General features: G+C 40.9%; 2 protein-coding genes across 9 annotated transcripts; one reads left to right on the forward strand and one right to left on the reverse strand.

Moving 5' to 3' along the window:
* Positions 1 to 30: 30 nt before the first annotated feature.
* LOC129594156 (voltage-gated potassium channel subunit beta-2-like) lies at positions 31 to 12,725 on the forward strand. Of its 7 annotated transcripts, none has more exons than XM_055490743.1 (10): positions 31 to 684; positions 1,236 to 1,372; positions 2,792 to 2,995; positions 6,977 to 7,134; positions 9,349 to 9,840; positions 10,178 to 10,222; positions 10,569 to 10,744; positions 10,987 to 11,193; positions 11,462 to 11,916; positions 12,238 to 12,725. In XM_055490743.1, exons 3-10 carry the CDS (start codon positions 2,933 to 2,935, stop codon positions 12,367 to 12,369), a joined length of 1,728 nt encoding a protein of 575 aa, XP_055346718.1. In that variant the 5' UTR covers positions 31 to 684; positions 1,236 to 1,372; positions 2,792 to 2,932; the 3' UTR covers positions 12,370 to 12,725. The 7 variants fall into 7 exon arrangements, with proteins under 7 accessions (XP_055346718.1, XP_055346716.1, XP_055346719.1 ...); XM_055490741.1 differs by having other exon boundaries at positions 31 to 677; positions 1,243 to 1,372; XM_055490744.1 differs by having other exon boundaries at positions 31 to 635.
* Positions 12,726 to 12,873: 148 nt separating this feature from the next.
* On the reverse strand, positions 12,874 to 17,332 carry LOC129594162 (uncharacterized). 2 transcript variants are annotated; one of them, XM_055490756.1, is made up of 12 exons: positions 17,013 to 17,332; positions 16,820 to 16,913; positions 16,271 to 16,610; positions 15,668 to 16,004; positions 15,299 to 15,406; positions 15,210 to 15,235; positions 14,731 to 14,832; positions 14,580 to 14,674; positions 14,416 to 14,515; positions 14,012 to 14,281; positions 13,597 to 13,865; positions 12,874 to 13,339 (listed from the first exon to the last, which is right to left on the reverse strand). In XM_055490756.1, the coding sequence occupies exons 1-12, from the start codon at positions 17,032 to 17,034 to the stop codon at positions 13,267 to 13,269; spliced, it is 1,836 nt and encodes a 611-aa protein (XP_055346731.1). In that variant the 5' UTR covers positions 17,035 to 17,332; the 3' UTR covers positions 12,874 to 13,266. The 2 variants fall into 2 exon arrangements, with proteins under 2 accessions (XP_055346731.1, XP_055346730.1); XM_055490755.1 differs by having other exon boundaries at positions 16,820 to 16,928.
* Between the last annotated feature and the right edge of the window lie 83 nt (positions 17,333 to 17,415).

The following is a 17,415-nucleotide window of genomic DNA, read 5'->3' on the forward strand; positions in this document are numbered from 1 at the left end:
TATAGCTAGGTCACATTTATCTTTCGCTCTTCAGGCAACAATTGATGTAACCGTTTATCATGGATACGCGATTTACGTTTGTGTTGTATTGCATCACTGATCACGTTGTAAAATTTTCGGCAGACGCACTTTTCCTCCATACATAACCGGAAGTGGCCGGTCACATGATTGGTGTGACCGGAAGTTGTCTGTGGCAGGGTAATCGACGCCGGGCGCCCGGGCAGTTGTCATTCCATTAATACGTCCCCATCAGTCAGAGTTAGTTTGCCGCTCCGCAGGAAGCTGTCTTGTTAACCCTGCGCTCACAATGCCGCCAGCCGGAACGCAGTGCGCCCCCTTAAATGGCAAGCAACCGTTGGGAAAAGCGTCGGATTACGCGCAGCTTGTGCTCTCTCCTGTTATACGTGCAGTATAGCGCGCATTGATAACAATAATACAGCCAATCCCGCTGATGCCCGAAATCCCTCGATGGACGACCTGGCTGCATTATCCGAGCATAGTGCACTATGCCAGGGTGGCAATTGGGGGCCAAACATTAGAAGGTTTTTATCCCAACCGACGGTTTTCCACGGCTATTGTACCCTTTACATGCGTAGATTGCTTATTCATGAGCGAGAGTGAATGTATCGGTGCCTGTACGTAAGTGTTTGCCGGTCGATTTGCTGTTGGCGCGCTTTGTAAGTGGTATGACGGATTTCTGATTTGTAAACAAATTAATGCTACTGCATGTCATTAATATTGTACTAATAATTTATCGGATTACGTTTTGGTATTCATGAGCTGCGGTTTGCCATCTACAGCATCATCCGATTTATGCTCACGGTGCATTTCATAATTTAATTTTGTATATAGTGTAAGATCCTGCTTGTAAATATAGCTGCATTGTCGTCGATAATCTTCATTATCAGGTAGGTATTTTAATTACGCAACGCATATTGCCACATAATCAAATTTACAGTATGACTGAAGAGAATAGTTCTGTTTTGTTATAATTTTTTAACAGAACAGACATGCCAGTTTTGATACGAGCAAATCATTTTTCATTTTTAATCAGCAATATGATCATGATGCCCCTCAATTATATACAGTACATAGGGTCTTTCGTGATTACTGGCTAGTACAGGTATATTTGAAATATAATTACTGGTTTACTATCAGCGCTGTTTGCAAGCAAAGCGTCGCGTCTCATGGTCAGCTTCGTTCATGTAACTCTCCTTTTGCTCGAGTGCGTGTAGTCTACAGGTGCCGCCTTATCATCGCATTCTGATATCGGAGGATAGTCCCCATGTGATATCGGCATTCAGCAACGAACTGACCATTTTAGGATTATATTGGATCGCAATATTTTATCGTACTTATTAGTACCGATCGGGTAAGCATCGGCAGCTCTTCAGTGAAAAACTCTAAGTTGCATTTTTTGCGTACTCACAGATGTAGCACTGCTAAAATTTTTTTATCAATACGAGTATACAAAATTTTGGCGTCCCGTCTCCTGAGTCCTGATGTGTTACATTTACTGAATTCAGTTAACGACACACTGCAAAAATCTTCGGCTTCAGATTTTTTATCAACAGACGCACAACAAAATCTCTGATGTGCGTATACTGTAAGCTTTGAATTCGAAAACTGTTGATTTGTGAACGGCAGATGTAAATGTGGTGAAAAGCGTACTAAACGGACTGCGCGCGCTAAGCGAAGGCCTGCCCCGAAAGCGTAGGTTTACAGGGCATTTTAATATCGATCACGAAAACGGTGTCGGTTTAGCGAGAGGCATTTAACAATCTTCTTCCGTTTCTGCAAATTGCAATTACTTCCGGAACCCCTTTGCATACAAGTGCTAGACTAGCACATGGATTTAAATGCGGCGGTTAAAATGCATTTGCAGCAAATGTCCTGATTCTCCAACCGGCACAGTCCCAACCGTCGCCAGCATTTTACCGATTTTGCTTTCCACGGAATCCACGTAACCTCGATCTTTGCGAGCCCTAATTTATTGCCCAAGAATATTTCATCATTTTTTTCATTTGGAGGGAAGCATTTAAACAGCCAGAAAGTGCTTACTTTACTCCGTACGTCATCTTAATTTTCATTAGCTCGAAATTACATTGCTCCACCACGAACCGCTACTTGAAGAAATCTATCCCATAATAAATTTCCTTAAGTGGCCTCGTCAGAACATCAAAGTCAATAATTTAAGTGGGATCACTCGTTTAAGGCATCAGTGTATTGTTGTCGTCCGATCGTGCGGTATATATGCGCCGCGGTCTCCGTCTGCGCAAAACGCAGTCGAGCAGAACACGGAATATACATCATGCATGCTTCCCATGTATATGACAGCGTGGGAACAGCGGTGCAGCAAAAACGCCCGTTATCCGCCGAAAATTAGATTAAACACGAACCCGCTCCAGCATTCCCCGCTCTTGACCTCCAGGCCATCGACGAGTGCGCCGCCCCCGGGTGTCCGCTGTGGTGGATATATATTGTATATACAGTTGGTTGCCCGAAACTTCGGTCGCAGACAGCAAATTAGTTTAAGAGCCGTATCTGTTTGCAAATGTGACATCCTGTCCGTACACTCGGATGTGACATTTCATCTTCGCATCCCTGTGCACTGCGTGTATATCATCGCAATGCGATCCCCGTCTAAAAAACAAAATATGTATGCTTCAGAGAATTTCGGCATATTGTTTCTTAACAACGTAACCTTATGCAGATCTGAACACTTTGCTAGTCGTGTAAGCCGGCATTGCGTTTTCGCGTTCGGTGGTTTTATTTCCTGTCTGCTTTGTAGACCTTTGCTGACGCACATTCACGGAAATGCCCGGAAACGCGTTCCGCACATACACACACGCCAGTCCCTAGTACCGGCAGCCGTGTAGACATGGGGGCTTTTCAGTTTATTTATCCATAAAGACGTCTTTGTCCTGTTCGGATGTGTTTACTGACTGTGGCGGATCGTCGAGAAAAGGCATTTACACGGATTACCGGTCAAATGGTAAGCGCTGTACAATACGCCGAACGCTCATGTCGGCGTAGTAGATGGCTTTTCAAATATTAATGCAACGTGAATTGCATGGACCCGGGAATGCTTGTGCGGGATAGTTGCAGTCTGCAGACTATTACTGCGCGCCATTTCCAGTGTGTATTTTATGCTGCAGCCCCAAGGCACTGCGCTATTATTGCCTACCGAGTGCGTCCTACGAAATTCTTGTACGAAAGTATCTGAAGATACCTTTTTCGTGGATACAGTAGTTTATCCATAATTTTATACGTGGTTAAAAGGTAACCAACTGGTATGTTTCACGACATGTATGTGTGGCCTCCGTTTCTTTACAAATGATGGCCACTTTCAGAACAAATTCACGCTCGAGCGCATCTGCACAGGTTTATTTAAAGTTACATCGCTCCGCGCGTAATATGCATGTCGCGGAAAGTAGTATTACATATTCAATATAAAGCCATAATAAAGGAACAAGGTTTTTTATTCAGTGAGGTTTGATAAATTGAAGTAATCAATTTGCAGGATATATTTTATAGTAAATTCATATTACTGCGAGAAAATACGCAACTACATTACTTTTGGGATAATGTTTCCAGTATATACGTGATTGATCTTGGCGTAATACTGTCTTACATGCATCCGCCAGCGTACAGTACTTTTTGTAACAATAAAATTATGCACAGCAGATTTGTTTTGCCTGCACTGCCATACGTTGTATACATACAAGCTGCTGAACACTGTATATAACAAGTTTCATACATTTTATCTATAGTACTGCGCTCCATATTAATATAACGCCCGCATGTCCCGACATCATGGACAATCCAACTAATCTACACACTAAGCAGACAATAAACTGGCACAAAAGAAGCAGGCACTGGCACTGGCACTGGTATTAGCTGTTCTTACAAATTACATATATTAGGTTTAGAAACAGAATGTTCTGTTCTAAAACCAGTCGGTATTAGAAATTTTCCTGAAAAGATGTGTTAGTGGTCACATATTGTACATGCCCAGCAGCAGCACCCACATTTTCCGAAAATAATGGCAGAATGTTATGCTTCATAGTTATAGGTTGATCAATTTTCTTTGCGATTTAATTATTGTTCGATCCATCGCAAAATATTCCAAAATTTGCAGATGTCTATTAAAATCATCGTACTGACAGTATCTTCACGTCTTTTCGATCGGATTTGTGGCACAGTAATGAGCAATGTACATCATGTGCAGTATAACGCGTACTCGTAATCTTATATTTATATTAGCTGTAGATTTAAGTTTTTAGGGTCATTTAATGCAGTTACGTACGGGCATCATCGTATCCATGTACATGCAGTTGCGCTTTTTAAATATACAGCGTTTGCAGAATTGCAAACAAAGTAGAAAAGTACGTATGTGCAACATAAATGCACTGCATTTGTAAACTTTTTTGTCTAAATCGAGTTGCGCAGTGGATAGCGAAACTTTTGCACAAATGATAAAAAATACCGAAAGGCTAAACTTTTAACTAATACTCGTGGTATAATCCACCGATAGTTGGCTACAATTATTTTAAGTTTACACACGATTACGATGATACGATATTAGGTTGACGATGCGTTGAAAAAGGTTTTTGTTAGCTTTAATTCCGTCGTTAAATGTAGTGCTGATTTGCGCTTGCAAAAAAATATTCCTTCTCATCGATAGGCAGAAAGACGTTTTGTCCCAAAATTAGTAATTATCCAAAGTGTCAGAATAATTAAGCCGAAGCCTTCAGTTTTTTTTGCATTGACTAATTGATCGGATGGCAAAATAATCTCCCAAACCCACACGCGTGCAAGTATTTAAGAAATAATGTTTGCTTAACGAACTTACTAAGCTAGAATATTAGTGCGCTTACCAGCGTATTTGTTATCGAGGTATACAATAACGGAATATCTATACAAGTATTATCACAGCTTCATACTGCAGGCTGCGTATTGGGAGCTATTATGTTTTAGTATATACGTACAATAATTAGATAATATCTTACGTTACAGTACTACTCGTATGGTGCGCACTGCTAGGCAAACTGTTCGAAAAGTGGTAGTGTACCTTTTGACAATTCAGTGCCGCAACAAGCGATTTCTGACGGGAGCAAATTTGCTATTTATAATAAATAATCAAATTAGCTTTATCATTAGCCATGCTTCCATAATAAAAACTATCTAAAGCTGGATAAAACCTCTACAGCAATTATTCGCGTAAGTAATGGAAATATGAGACCATTCCCACGTAACACCATTATTCCTGAACAAATATATACATATACAAAACCCTTTTTGTTCTGCGTGAAAAACTTGATGTGACAATTAACACTGACGTCACTACAGGCCGGAAAAAAACCTGATCATGTGTAACATAAGATTTCACATAAAACACTGATGGACCTATTATCCTGAAAAGCACTGCATGCGCTGAGAGACAACCACGGCGGCTAACTCTGATGCGAATCATGGATGATCCTCCCGACAACATATGGTCATGCCCGTTGCGCAAATGGTGTATGCATATCTGCCACGGACCACGACGCATGATGCCGGCAACATTTGTACAATGCGTGAAAGATATCGATATGATATTATGCCACATATACAATGGATTTCGAAAACGAGCTACCGCGCACCGGAAAGGACCAGTTGCGCAACTGGCTATCTCGGCTAGCGTTAATTAATAGCTCTTTCTCAAAGTCCGTTGTAATATTATGTACTGGGGAGCGATACTGCACAGTGTATTACACCGTGCAATATGCTGTATCTATATAAACGAGTATGTGCAATTCTCAGATACTGTACATTTCTTCCAACACAATGCACCATCTCATAAGAGCGAAGCTGAAAGCGTACAAAAGATAACCGGCTCAATGTGTTCACAAATTCACACGATCGTCCATTCGAGAGTTTGGGTATACTTATTATTATTATATTCACACATACTTGTGGTTGCGGTACTACATGCATCCCGATCGGAAGCTGCCTGCTGTAAAACCATCTACAGAATATGCTTGTTCGTGGCTCATGATCTAGCCAGTGCCTGATATAATTTGCATGTAGTGCCGCGAATGAAGTGTAGAATCTTCGTAAATCAGATCACTACTGCTGAGCGCGTGTGTACACTGTCGGTTGATTAACCATGGCTCCATGGTCATGTTTAACGTTGGGAATACAAACATCCCACTCCAACAAAAAGGAGGAAGCTGACAAAATAATCCCCGACGACAGTCCGTATACACATAACCCTCAAAAACAATCGCTAGACGGTGATTTGTCAGTTGCTGGCTACGCTCCCGCGATCGATTTTCCCCCATATATACATGCATACATATAAATTGTGTGGACGTTGATCTTGAAATAGATAATAAAAACTTGCCGGCTGCATGTATTTATGAATGCTGAATCTCCCGTTGCGGCGCGCAGATTTATTTGTCATGTGTAAGCGTGTGCGTGATCTACACACACTCGCGCAACCGGCAGATTGTGATTACAGAGAGATGCGTAGGATGTACAATTATCTAGCGTTTTTATTATTATGAATGATACAAATAGCGTGTGATGTGTAAATGGCACAGTGGGAAAACATTGCTATTTGTCATGGATTTTTATTGTGATAACACTTGAGGTGAGTGTTGTTTAAATAGGGTCGTGCGCTTATGTAGCAAATGTATTCCTAACCCGGGAATGAGTGACCATTTGGTACATACACTCTCTCATGTGTCAACCGCGGCAAGCGGTCCATGGGATCGTGTTTGTATTATTATTGTATACATATATGCGCAGCCGGATGAATGGGATGTTGTTGGGTTAAATGATCGCAATTAGACAGAGTGCCGGCGCTTGTGGGATGTGCTGGTGCCGGATGTTATCCTTGTTTAAGCTCAATATATATGCCCGGTCTGTTTTCTTGTCCCCGTGTGTAGATTTTATTTCTTTTTCCCTAATTCTCCGTACGTTTTTGCAGTTGCCTGCACCTTCGACTGTATCCGCGAATCGGTGGCGGCGCGCCCGTTCCCGTCTCCGTCTGGCTACGCTGCACCCAACGCGGCAAAATTCATCGGGATCGGTTTCACGGGCGTTTCTCTCTAGATCCATGCTGGAAAAGCAGTCCATGCAATACCGGTAAATTTGAACCGCAAATGCTAAAATATGTTTGAAACATATCTGCTAAAATTTATATTGAATCTTTCAAGAAATAAAAATTTCATTTTTCTAAAAACTGCTACCAGCAGTGCGTTAATTCTACTGACAGATAAAGTATTAAATTATTTTGGTATAAGCTAGTATTTTGTTCTTGAATTTAATTCAAATTTCAAATTGGATTTTATCGTATACCGCAAATGGAAGTACAAATATGTACTTTTGGTGCACCTGTGGCTTGTGAAAACTGCGGGCACGAGTATTTTAAAAGACCACTACAACTTTTATTGTGAACAGCTAGAGCAGTTTTAAAATATTTTGATTACTATCGAATTATCATATTTTTATGCACGCTACCCGGTGCATTTAATAACCCGCACGTCTATTAATTACACCGGAATTAAAATGTCTCACCGATCCTCCTATCCAGTTTGCGAAATGATCACAAAATTATTAGTATCGTGAAAAGATGCAGACTTAATTACTTGAACACTTTTTAACGTACCAGTCCAAATCCATTTGACCAATCATTGTTAGCTGTGTCAAATTATTTTAATTACAGCAACGTTACGAGAGCCCTAGTTATAACCTTTTAATTCATCGTTTAATTCTTTGTGCCTAACTAGTAAGTTTCTAAGTTTGATGCAACGGGTTTGAATATCAGCTTATTTACATGAATTCATATTACAGTATTAAGTAAACGTGTCTTTATTTGCCGTGTAACCATACATATGTTCGATACTCTACATACTGCTCACATGCAAATAAACCGATTTTCCAAAGTGGTGCACGAATTGTATGTATTACATCAATTTGCATGCACGTATCGCGCTTTGGATCTTTATGCCATGCATCCGTAGCTGTCTTTTGGGACTTCCGCCAGTGAATACGAAATTTGACCTACTTCGAAAGTGCAGTTTTAATCCAGTTATATAAGTGTAACGTGTAAATCTGCTCTGATGCCTTTGTTTTTAATTGTCGCATAAGTGCAGCGCAATTTGTGTGCAACACCGGAAAATATGCAAATGATAAATGACCCGATGAGCAGAATCCCGTCAAAAACCGTTACTAGTATCGGTACGTAATTACTACGTATCATAGCCGTGTATGCATACAAACAAATCAGCACAGTTCAAAATATGTGAGACGCCGGAATTGTTTTCTGTCACGGCAGGGATCGTTTTTAAAAATAACTCGGCCATTCCGTGACCTCCATATGCATGGATACCGGCTCTGGCATTTATTACACAATGATTAAGCCAAGCGTTAACCGGGTGTTAAAGCTCGATTTCCTGTCGTCAATAGGTTTGTTATTAGTGAAAAATTACCCAAGCAATTTATAAGCTTATGTAATAGACGACGCTCGGCGATTGTAAAGGGAAACTTTTATAACTACTGATCGCGCTGCCGACACATATAGGCCGCCTACAAAAGGATGCTGGATTCCGTAAACATTTTCTTACGCACACTTAAAAAGTCTATCGATTTTATTTCTATCAAGGGAAAGGATCTAACTTCCGCTTCCACTTGGTTAGCGTAAGTTTTATCCCACTGTTTACTTGAAACTTGCACATGTAGAGCTTTACATTAGATCCCAGAAACGGCCGTGCAGCTTGGCAAAATCCACCCAGCAGACAGAAATTATTGATTAAATGACCATGACCTGACTTGTGAGTTCCATAGTCGCAATCCGAAAAGTCAGTCTGTTTTTTATCGTCAAACAATATTATGACACACATAATTAGGATGGAATATGCGTACGGTAGCGTACCTATGACCTTATATACTCGTAGTTGCCCGCGCTGACGTCGTCCGAATCTTTCTAAGTTTATATACACTTATTCAATATTTTATTATCTACTTTTCTTCACTCTTTTCCATCCTTTATAGTTATACTGCACTGTGGTAACACCGCTTTCAGTCGTCTCTGTAGAGTACATACAAAATAGAAAATAAGCGTAATGTTGACACAACTCTAGAGTAGTTTTTAATAAATACTACTACAGAAAACATTTTCTGACGACACTATCCGCGTACAAGGTCCACGATATAATATCTGCAAATTATATAATAACGAAGCATTGACGTACAAGGAACTAACAATGAGTTTAATGATTTATTTCGAGCGTAATTAAATGATAATCTCTAACTCAAGCCCTTAAGCTGCCTTTCGCGCTGACTACATCCGTTGTACAGGAGTCTGGGAAATTCCGGTTTACGGATTTCCCGTATTAGCCTGGGCATGGGGCCGGGATTGGGATTGGCGCTGCAGTACGCGCAGATGCAGTCCTTACAGACCGGAACCCTGGCGCCGGTCGTACCGCGCTCATCATCCTCCACCATCACGATGCCCGGCAACGCTCCCGGCGGGGCCAATATGATCGGACTGCAGCTGCAGCTGTCGCAGCCGCAATCCCCATCCAACACCAGTACCGGCGTATCATTAGTCAACGCCATCAGCCAGAGTAATCTCGTTCCGTCAAGCGCTACTCCGCTGACAACAACAACAATAACCGTTGCCGCGCCAACACCACCCGCACCGGCATCCAAGCACTGTACGGCCGCTGCGGAGGAGATTGTGGAGCAGATCGTCAGTCTGGCCTATGAGTGCGGGGTCAACTACTTTGACGCAGCCGACAGTCAGACCAATGGAACGCCGGGTGTGCCGACTGCACTTCCGGTTGGCAGGTAATACGAGTCCAATGGACATGATACGTGGTTGCTGGAGGGCACATATATAAATGCATTTCAGCGGTTATTTACGGATTAGTTTAATTATTAGTTTACTGCACGAATGCGTCATCTTCGGATTATACGGTAGTTGCTTAGAATACAAAAATAAACCAATAATTCAATAGATAAGAAATGTACGTAGTATCTGCATCATGTAACTACACTTTACACATTTCCTTGAAAGACTGATTTTAATTGTAATTTTAAGCTGTATGTTCAGTACCGCGCATAGTGTTGTCATATAGTATACGGAGACGGCTAAACTGAATGCACTGGGCGTTTTATGTTGCAGAACGGAAACTCTTTTGGGAAAAGTCCTCAAAAAGAAGAAATGGAGGTATTAATATGCTTGTGGTAATTCAAATAATGTTTCCATGATTTACAAATGATTGCAGTGCATAAGATAATATTCTGTAGTATTGTTATATTATTTTGCATAATTATTATGTTTTACAATACATACTACATAGCACATACAGTACAGCCTGTAGTTGGTTGAAAGTTAAATACAAATATTGTTTATCTAGCGAGTTACTTATCTGAGCAAATCATTATACGCAGACACGTTGTTACCGACATCGTTCAAATATTTTAAGATACTGATGGTTAAGTATGGTTCAGTCAGTTTTTGCTGTACTTGTACATGTATTTAGCTGAAGAATTCAATTAGCATTTTTTTGCAGACGCTCGAGTTACGTCATTACGACAAAAATCTGCCGCACGGGAACGGCGGAAACCGAGAAAGGACTTTCCCGGAAACACGTGGTGGAATCCTTGCAAGCTAGCCTGGAACGGCTTGGGTTAGCGTATGTAGATGTCGTATTCGCTTGCTGTCGCGATAACTGCACTCCCATGGAAGGTATAAGTTATAATCCAATATAAAATTTATTTAATTACACTAACTGGCATAATGACGCTTCTGTTTATGATTTATAATGCCGCTTCTGCACAATTTAGATAAGTTTGCAACTGACAACATACACTTTACATGCTCGGACACAAATTATTTTAACTCAATATAATAAAGCGACATATAATGTTTAATATTTTATTTGTATGCTTGTTGGATTTTAGTGACCGATACTGCCGCTATTTTTTCAGAAATTGTGCGCGCTTTTTCATGGGTGATCGAGAAAGGGTGGGCCTTTTACTGGGCGACAGCCAACTGGAGCCAAGCGGAAATCATGGAAGCCTACACCGTTGCCAAAGTGCTTAATCTCACACCGCCGCTGGCTGACCAGTGCGAATATAATGTGTTTCGCCGGGAGCCAGTGGAATTGGTGATCCCGGAGCTTTTATGCGGAATAGGTAAGAAACAGTGGAAGAGATTGTCAGGATAGCATCCTAATTCCTATAAACCTTCAATTATGCCATCGCGGCGCGCAAACCCTTCGCACATAATATCTTTATGTAATTATGTATTACATACAAAATGTCGACTGTCACGCTGCATTTGACCTTATAAACAATTGGTGATTAAATTGAGAATGGGATTAAATTTAACAAAGAAACAAGTTATTGCAATATAAAGAGGAACGGTTGGTTATATAACACATAATGCAAATAATAATTGTAGGATGCGGCAGTATTACATATTCCCCATTGGCCAACGGTCTAATTGTGGGAGATTACGAGATGGACGACAATACATCCAGTTCACTGGCCATGCAGCGCTGGGCCTTACTGGAACGCGACACCTCCATCATCGAGCGGGAACGTCGCAACAGCGAAGTGACCTTACACCTGCATAAAATCAAATACCTGCGCCCCATCGCCGATCAGATCGGTTGTTCCCTCAGCCAGTTGGCGATTGCCTGGTGTCTGCGCACCGAACTGGTACAGTCGGTGCTGATCAGTCCCAGTTCGTTGGAGCAGCTGCGGGATCATCTGCTGGCGCTGTCGGTGCTGGATAAGCTGACACCGGAAGTGTTGGCTGTCATGGAGAAAGTGCTGGGCAATCAGCCGAGTCTGGGATTGGCCAAGAATAAGAATGCCACGAAGCCGGGTCAACAGGATAAGCGACGTCGTTCGGTAAGCTCGGTGATTTAGAAAGATTATGGTGTTATAGTAAAAACGCAAATATGCAGATACTTGCAAACCTGCTTGAATATATCCTACATAACATAAATCGTATTGTAGTAGTCAGTCGCTGTATTGTATATGTAATGTAAATTTTTGTGTACAGACCTACAACGGTACCGGTTTACCCGCCATAAACGTAAATAATGCCTGCCTGCCTGTGTAACTTACCGGTTTATTTGGTGCAGTGATAAATTATCCCAAAGAAATTTATTTACTACTAAATTCTGCAAAAAAAAGAAAATCACTGATGGTATATTTGCCATTTTCTAGTCAATTCATCGAAAAAGCGTCACTTCATCGCCGCGACTGAGCATTAGTCATGCCGGAAATCCTTATGAAGGACGAATCGGATACAGAGAATCCATAGACTATTCCTATGATCGGAGACCATCGCACATTTAAAACTCAGCCTTGGGAAATATAAAAAAAATCTCTTGCCAAAGATCTTAAAAAATATTTTTGTGAAGAATGTACTGCTGCCCGTCTAACTTTTCTCTAATAATTTCAAAGCAACCAAAGACTCTTCAATCATTCAATGAGCTTCCAAGATGATCTTTATTTGCGGACAGAATATGTGTATTCCTGTTGGATATATCATTCCGAAGTAGCCAAATTTTATTTATGTATAACACTAATATAAATATGTGATGATTGTGATCATGAAGGTACATGTACAGATAGGTGCTGAAGCTGAAATGTAATTTTGTCAAGATGTTGCGCTATCTGATTCGCTACGAGCTGAAAGAAACGAAATTAAAATACACATCCTCAGTTCTCCTCTAATGCTCAGACGCGGATTAAAGGGGATTGAAATTTACCATTACAACCGGGAAGAGCAAATACGCTTACTACCTAATACTGTAATGTTTTCATGGTCTAAACCGTAAGGTGATCATCGCCATCATCTCACCTAGTGCATATTTATTTTTGTTGAATCTAGAGATGTCAAACATCAGCAAAGATAAACAACATCTAATAAGAGCATGAAAGTACAGGTTGACAACGAACGTTTAGTACGGTACGAGTATCATTAACAATTCGCATAAAAATAAACAACTCTCTTCAAACCAAAACAACGCGGTTGTAGAGGTAAGGAAGTACTCGTAATACTAAACGCATCTCGTGTGCACAAAGTAGAATACTAACGGGACTTTCAGACTTATACAGCAAAATAGATTTCTCTTAGCTCTCTTATGTAGATAGCAGAATTAGAAAGATACTATCTAAAAATAACACGTTCAACAATAATCAAAATTTTTATTTGAGTTATGAAATATTATCATTGCTCCACGGAATATGCTACGGTGGTCTTGCGTGCAATTTTTGCACTTTATCCACGTAGAACGTACCACTTGGCGGTCCTTCGACATATCTGGAATTAAGGAAAGGCGATCACTAATATGACACAATTTTCTTACAGATTAATTTACAAATTAATCAAGAAGCGAATAGAAATACTGAAATTCGTTGCCGGAGGCTTTTCAACGTCTCCCTTGGAGCACAATGAACTCAACAGATTTTAAAATAAGAAACCAACTAAATGCACGTGTTCATCATAACGATACTACTGTCTTAATCAAACAGTAAGTAGTGAGAAGTTAGAAGAATAAAATAATACGAGGTACTTACGTCAAGTCATGTTTCTTCAAATAAATTTCCACAGCCCGTCGTACTTCCGACACACCATGCCGGCTATGCATGCCACGCCCCGCGATGATCTTCAGTTCTTTACTTTTATGTTTACGAGCAAAAAAGTCTTCCAGTGCCGTGCCCACTTCATCCATGCGTAATCCGTGCAGATCGATCTCGCCATCGCTAACATTACTGTTCCGGTCCGCTAAAATATCCAGTGACGCTTGGAAATGCGCTTGTTTCGATAAAGCTTTGTGTTCATGCGCCTGTGATGCAAATATCATATTATTATATAACAAAATCGTGGGAAGTGAATCAAAACAGGTCCAATTCAGACAACTGAAAAAACGGCGCCGACTATTTGATTTAAAAAGAGTGGAAGGTATTAAAAAATTAGTAGGCACTGCGGTACCTTTTGCAGATAGTACGCTGCAGCCCCACCACCCAGCTTCTGATCTTTGTAAGCATTCCCGGCTCTAGCACCGTACTCCAGAGCTTTTTGCTGCAGTTCCAGCGCTTTTTGTCGCTTTCCATAGTAATCAACTGGATCAGTTTTGGGACCTTTATTTGTAACATTTTCCGCCGAGTTACTACCGATCGGCTTCACGTTAATGACCTTCCCGGCACTGCTCGGTCGGGGAAATCGTGTAGGAGATCCATCCGGCGGATCATCCAGTGATTTCTGCAATAAAAGCACATTTATGTACATTTCATGTTTTGCTTCTGCAAAACTTTAGCACATTCCTTCGTTTTTCACAAAACATGACATTCGTCCATAAACCGTATCTCGACATGATCAGCTTAGTTTTTACATACTTGCAAAACTCCCAAATCCTTACTGCGCTGTGGAAAATTATTGGCAAAGACGTTCTTTGGTCTGGGATCCAGCGGTGGAAAGGCGGAGTCAGACGATATGCTATCAAATACAACCGACAAGCTCAGTCAAAGAAGCAGTCGAATATGAACTGGAATTCACTAACTTGTAAGATTTGAGCAGAACACCGGCATATCTCGACTGCAGTCCATCATCCGACTGGTACATCAACGCAGAAGCCACATCCAATCCCCGGTACTCCTGTTCGCATAAGTCTACATACATGCTTCTCTGGAAATGTTTTGGCATAGCATTACCGATTCCTTCTCCATTAGCTGCAGCGCCAGCGTCTCATCCATGATTTCTTTCATAGTCCGGTTTTTCAAATCTTGCTCTGCATACGTCTCGTGCTCCAAATCCTGCAAAAACAGATTTTGCAAGAATGTCCATGGGAAATCAAATTTTACAAGAACGGACAACTTCATCTGAATGAAAGTCACAGTGCAAGTCTTAAAACTAAAAAATTAAAAATAGCGCATGAAAGTACCAAACTAAACTTGCATCTAGCAGGCAAACAAAACTTACAGAAATAAAGCCAACACATTGAATTTATCAAAAGAAACAAAAAGGGATATTGAATAAGAATATCTGAAAATCAGACTAAAGACATTGCATAGCTAAAACTAATTCGTGCTCCTTAAATTGTGTGAATCGGTCAATTAAACGCTGCATAAAGCATGACCCAGGCGGCAGATTTAAATACAGAATATGCTACGACTGAAGTGCAGATACGCACCTGCAGAGCTTTCGCCAAATGTTCATCTTAAAAACAAAAACGTAACAGTGAAACCTTGACTCTCTGAATATCCAATAATTCCGCCATACCCGAATTGTCTGTGATCTCCGCCTGCATCGCGTTAGCTTCCTGTGTGTTTTTCCACGCCTGATACAGTCTGTACGCAGTTTCCATGTCCAAGTTGATTGTAAGATTATCTATTGATAAAACAGATTATCCATTGATAAGCGATACAGCAAAGTCCAGATTATCAACAAATGCCCAATTAAACGTACAACAACTTAATATTTCAACGCAACAATAGTCGAAATTAGAAGCCCATATATATTTCAGAATTGAACTGCGGCACCGATATCAATAATTAATTTCATTCTTATCACTTTCGAGTAGCGACCCAAATCTTATCTTTCCACTTCCAGCTAACAATAAGACAGTACGTATCGGTGGAAATAACTTACTGCTGTCGTTCGTGTCGATAGACACCTGCATAAGTCCAAAAGTCATCATCAATCGACAAGCCAAATCCTTGTCAAGCTGCAGACTCATGGGCGCTGAGTAAAATGCGCTTTCACCGTTTCCGGCAAGATTGTTATCGCTAGCCTCGTCGCCCAAAACAGTGTCGTTCAGCTGGTTGATTTCGCTCGTAAACCCATCATTCTCGCCGGTCGGATTCGCATCGGCCGGCCATGCGAACGGCGAACGACGGTTCTCCTTGTCCATCATACGACTTCCACTGGAAGATGAATCTTCCAGCGCCGAAGATGATGTCGACTCCAAATAATCAATATCCGTGCTCTAAAGCAAAAAAACGAAGCACTTCCATAACACAAAAACCATTACCTTTGCACGGATGTTAATAAACGCAGAAATGAGTATCAATCAGCATAGCACCGAGATTAAAAAATTTTTAACAGCTTATAAACAACAACAAATATTTATTAAATCTAGCCCGTTCTCTTCAGAAAAAACTAAAAAACAATAGCCAATACTAATAATTTCCAGAAGTACTCAATATTATTAAGTTACAAATGTTTATAGTTCTTTTAGACTGAAGATTTTACCTGCGATTTGTCGCACGAACTGCTATCCGACTGCCACAGAGGTGCGTGGAATTTCACGGACTGCGCACTGCGTTCGCTCGATGTGGAGCGGATTTCGTCGGGTACTGTCGTATCTACCAATAATGTAATCTCTTGTGCCTGTGGCATGTTAGGCAGACAATTATATCCATCCCCTAGGACGATCGTTTCGTTCGGATCAGAAAGACGATTTCTCTCCACGTCTGTGCCTGTTTCGCTCAATTCAGATGACAAAACTTCCGGGGTTTTCACCAGAGTTTTGCGCAGCTCTTCATCCATTTCCTTCAGGATGATCATCGTTTTCTCCATGTCGCCTTTGCAGCTAATACAAAATGAAAGGAAAAAATGACGAAATGTATGCAATCTGTTACTAGCACCTGTAATCGTCAATTACTGTTATTATACCTGTTACGGTCTGCTAAGAGCTGCATGGCTGGTACGAATTATAAAACAATTTTTTAAAAATAGTAATATCATCTATCATGAACCATGGTACACCTGTCAAGACGTTTATCTCATTTTAAAACTTACTCTTCAAGCGTCAGCTGAATAACATCCGCTGCGATGTCAGGGAAGAACTGCTGCAGAGTTGAAAGTTTGCTTTCCGTGAGCGCCTTCGCTCGTGCTGCAATACGTTGGTCTGCATCATTTCCAGATAAGTGGCACTTATGATTTGTCAAATGCCACAAATGAAACCCAGACACGGACAAGCATAAAACCTTACCAGATTTCTTTCGCGAACTCATTTTTCTTGAGATGGTCCCACTACCAACAATTTCGACTACCTAGTTGCGTGATAAGCTTAAAGCCTGGTTGATAACTCTCCTGGCAGAGAGGAAACAACAATCCGACTGTCCGAGTCCAACCAAACACCAGAAGTCGAGTAAACCAAATCAGAATTCAAAATCACAATTAAGAAAGATTTTAAAACTATGATGTTCAAGTTGCGGGAAATACGATGAAAAGGAACAAAACTAAAAGCGGATCTTACACTACTACTGAAAAACAAAAATTTCTATATTTCAATTTACAGCTGATTTTTCGGTCCCGTTAGCGTTTAATGGTCTTTGACTTTACATCAGTTCACACTTTGCACCATCAGCCTGTTTTGTGGTGCACATTGGCTG

Source organism: Paramacrobiotus metropolitanus, unplaced genomic scaffold, assembly GCF_019649055.1.
Source record: "Paramacrobiotus metropolitanus isolate TYO unplaced genomic scaffold, Prichtersi_v1.0 Parri_scaffold0000066, whole genome shotgun sequence".
NCBI lineage: Eukaryota > Metazoa > Tardigrada > Eutardigrada > Parachela > Macrobiotidae > Paramacrobiotus > Paramacrobiotus metropolitanus.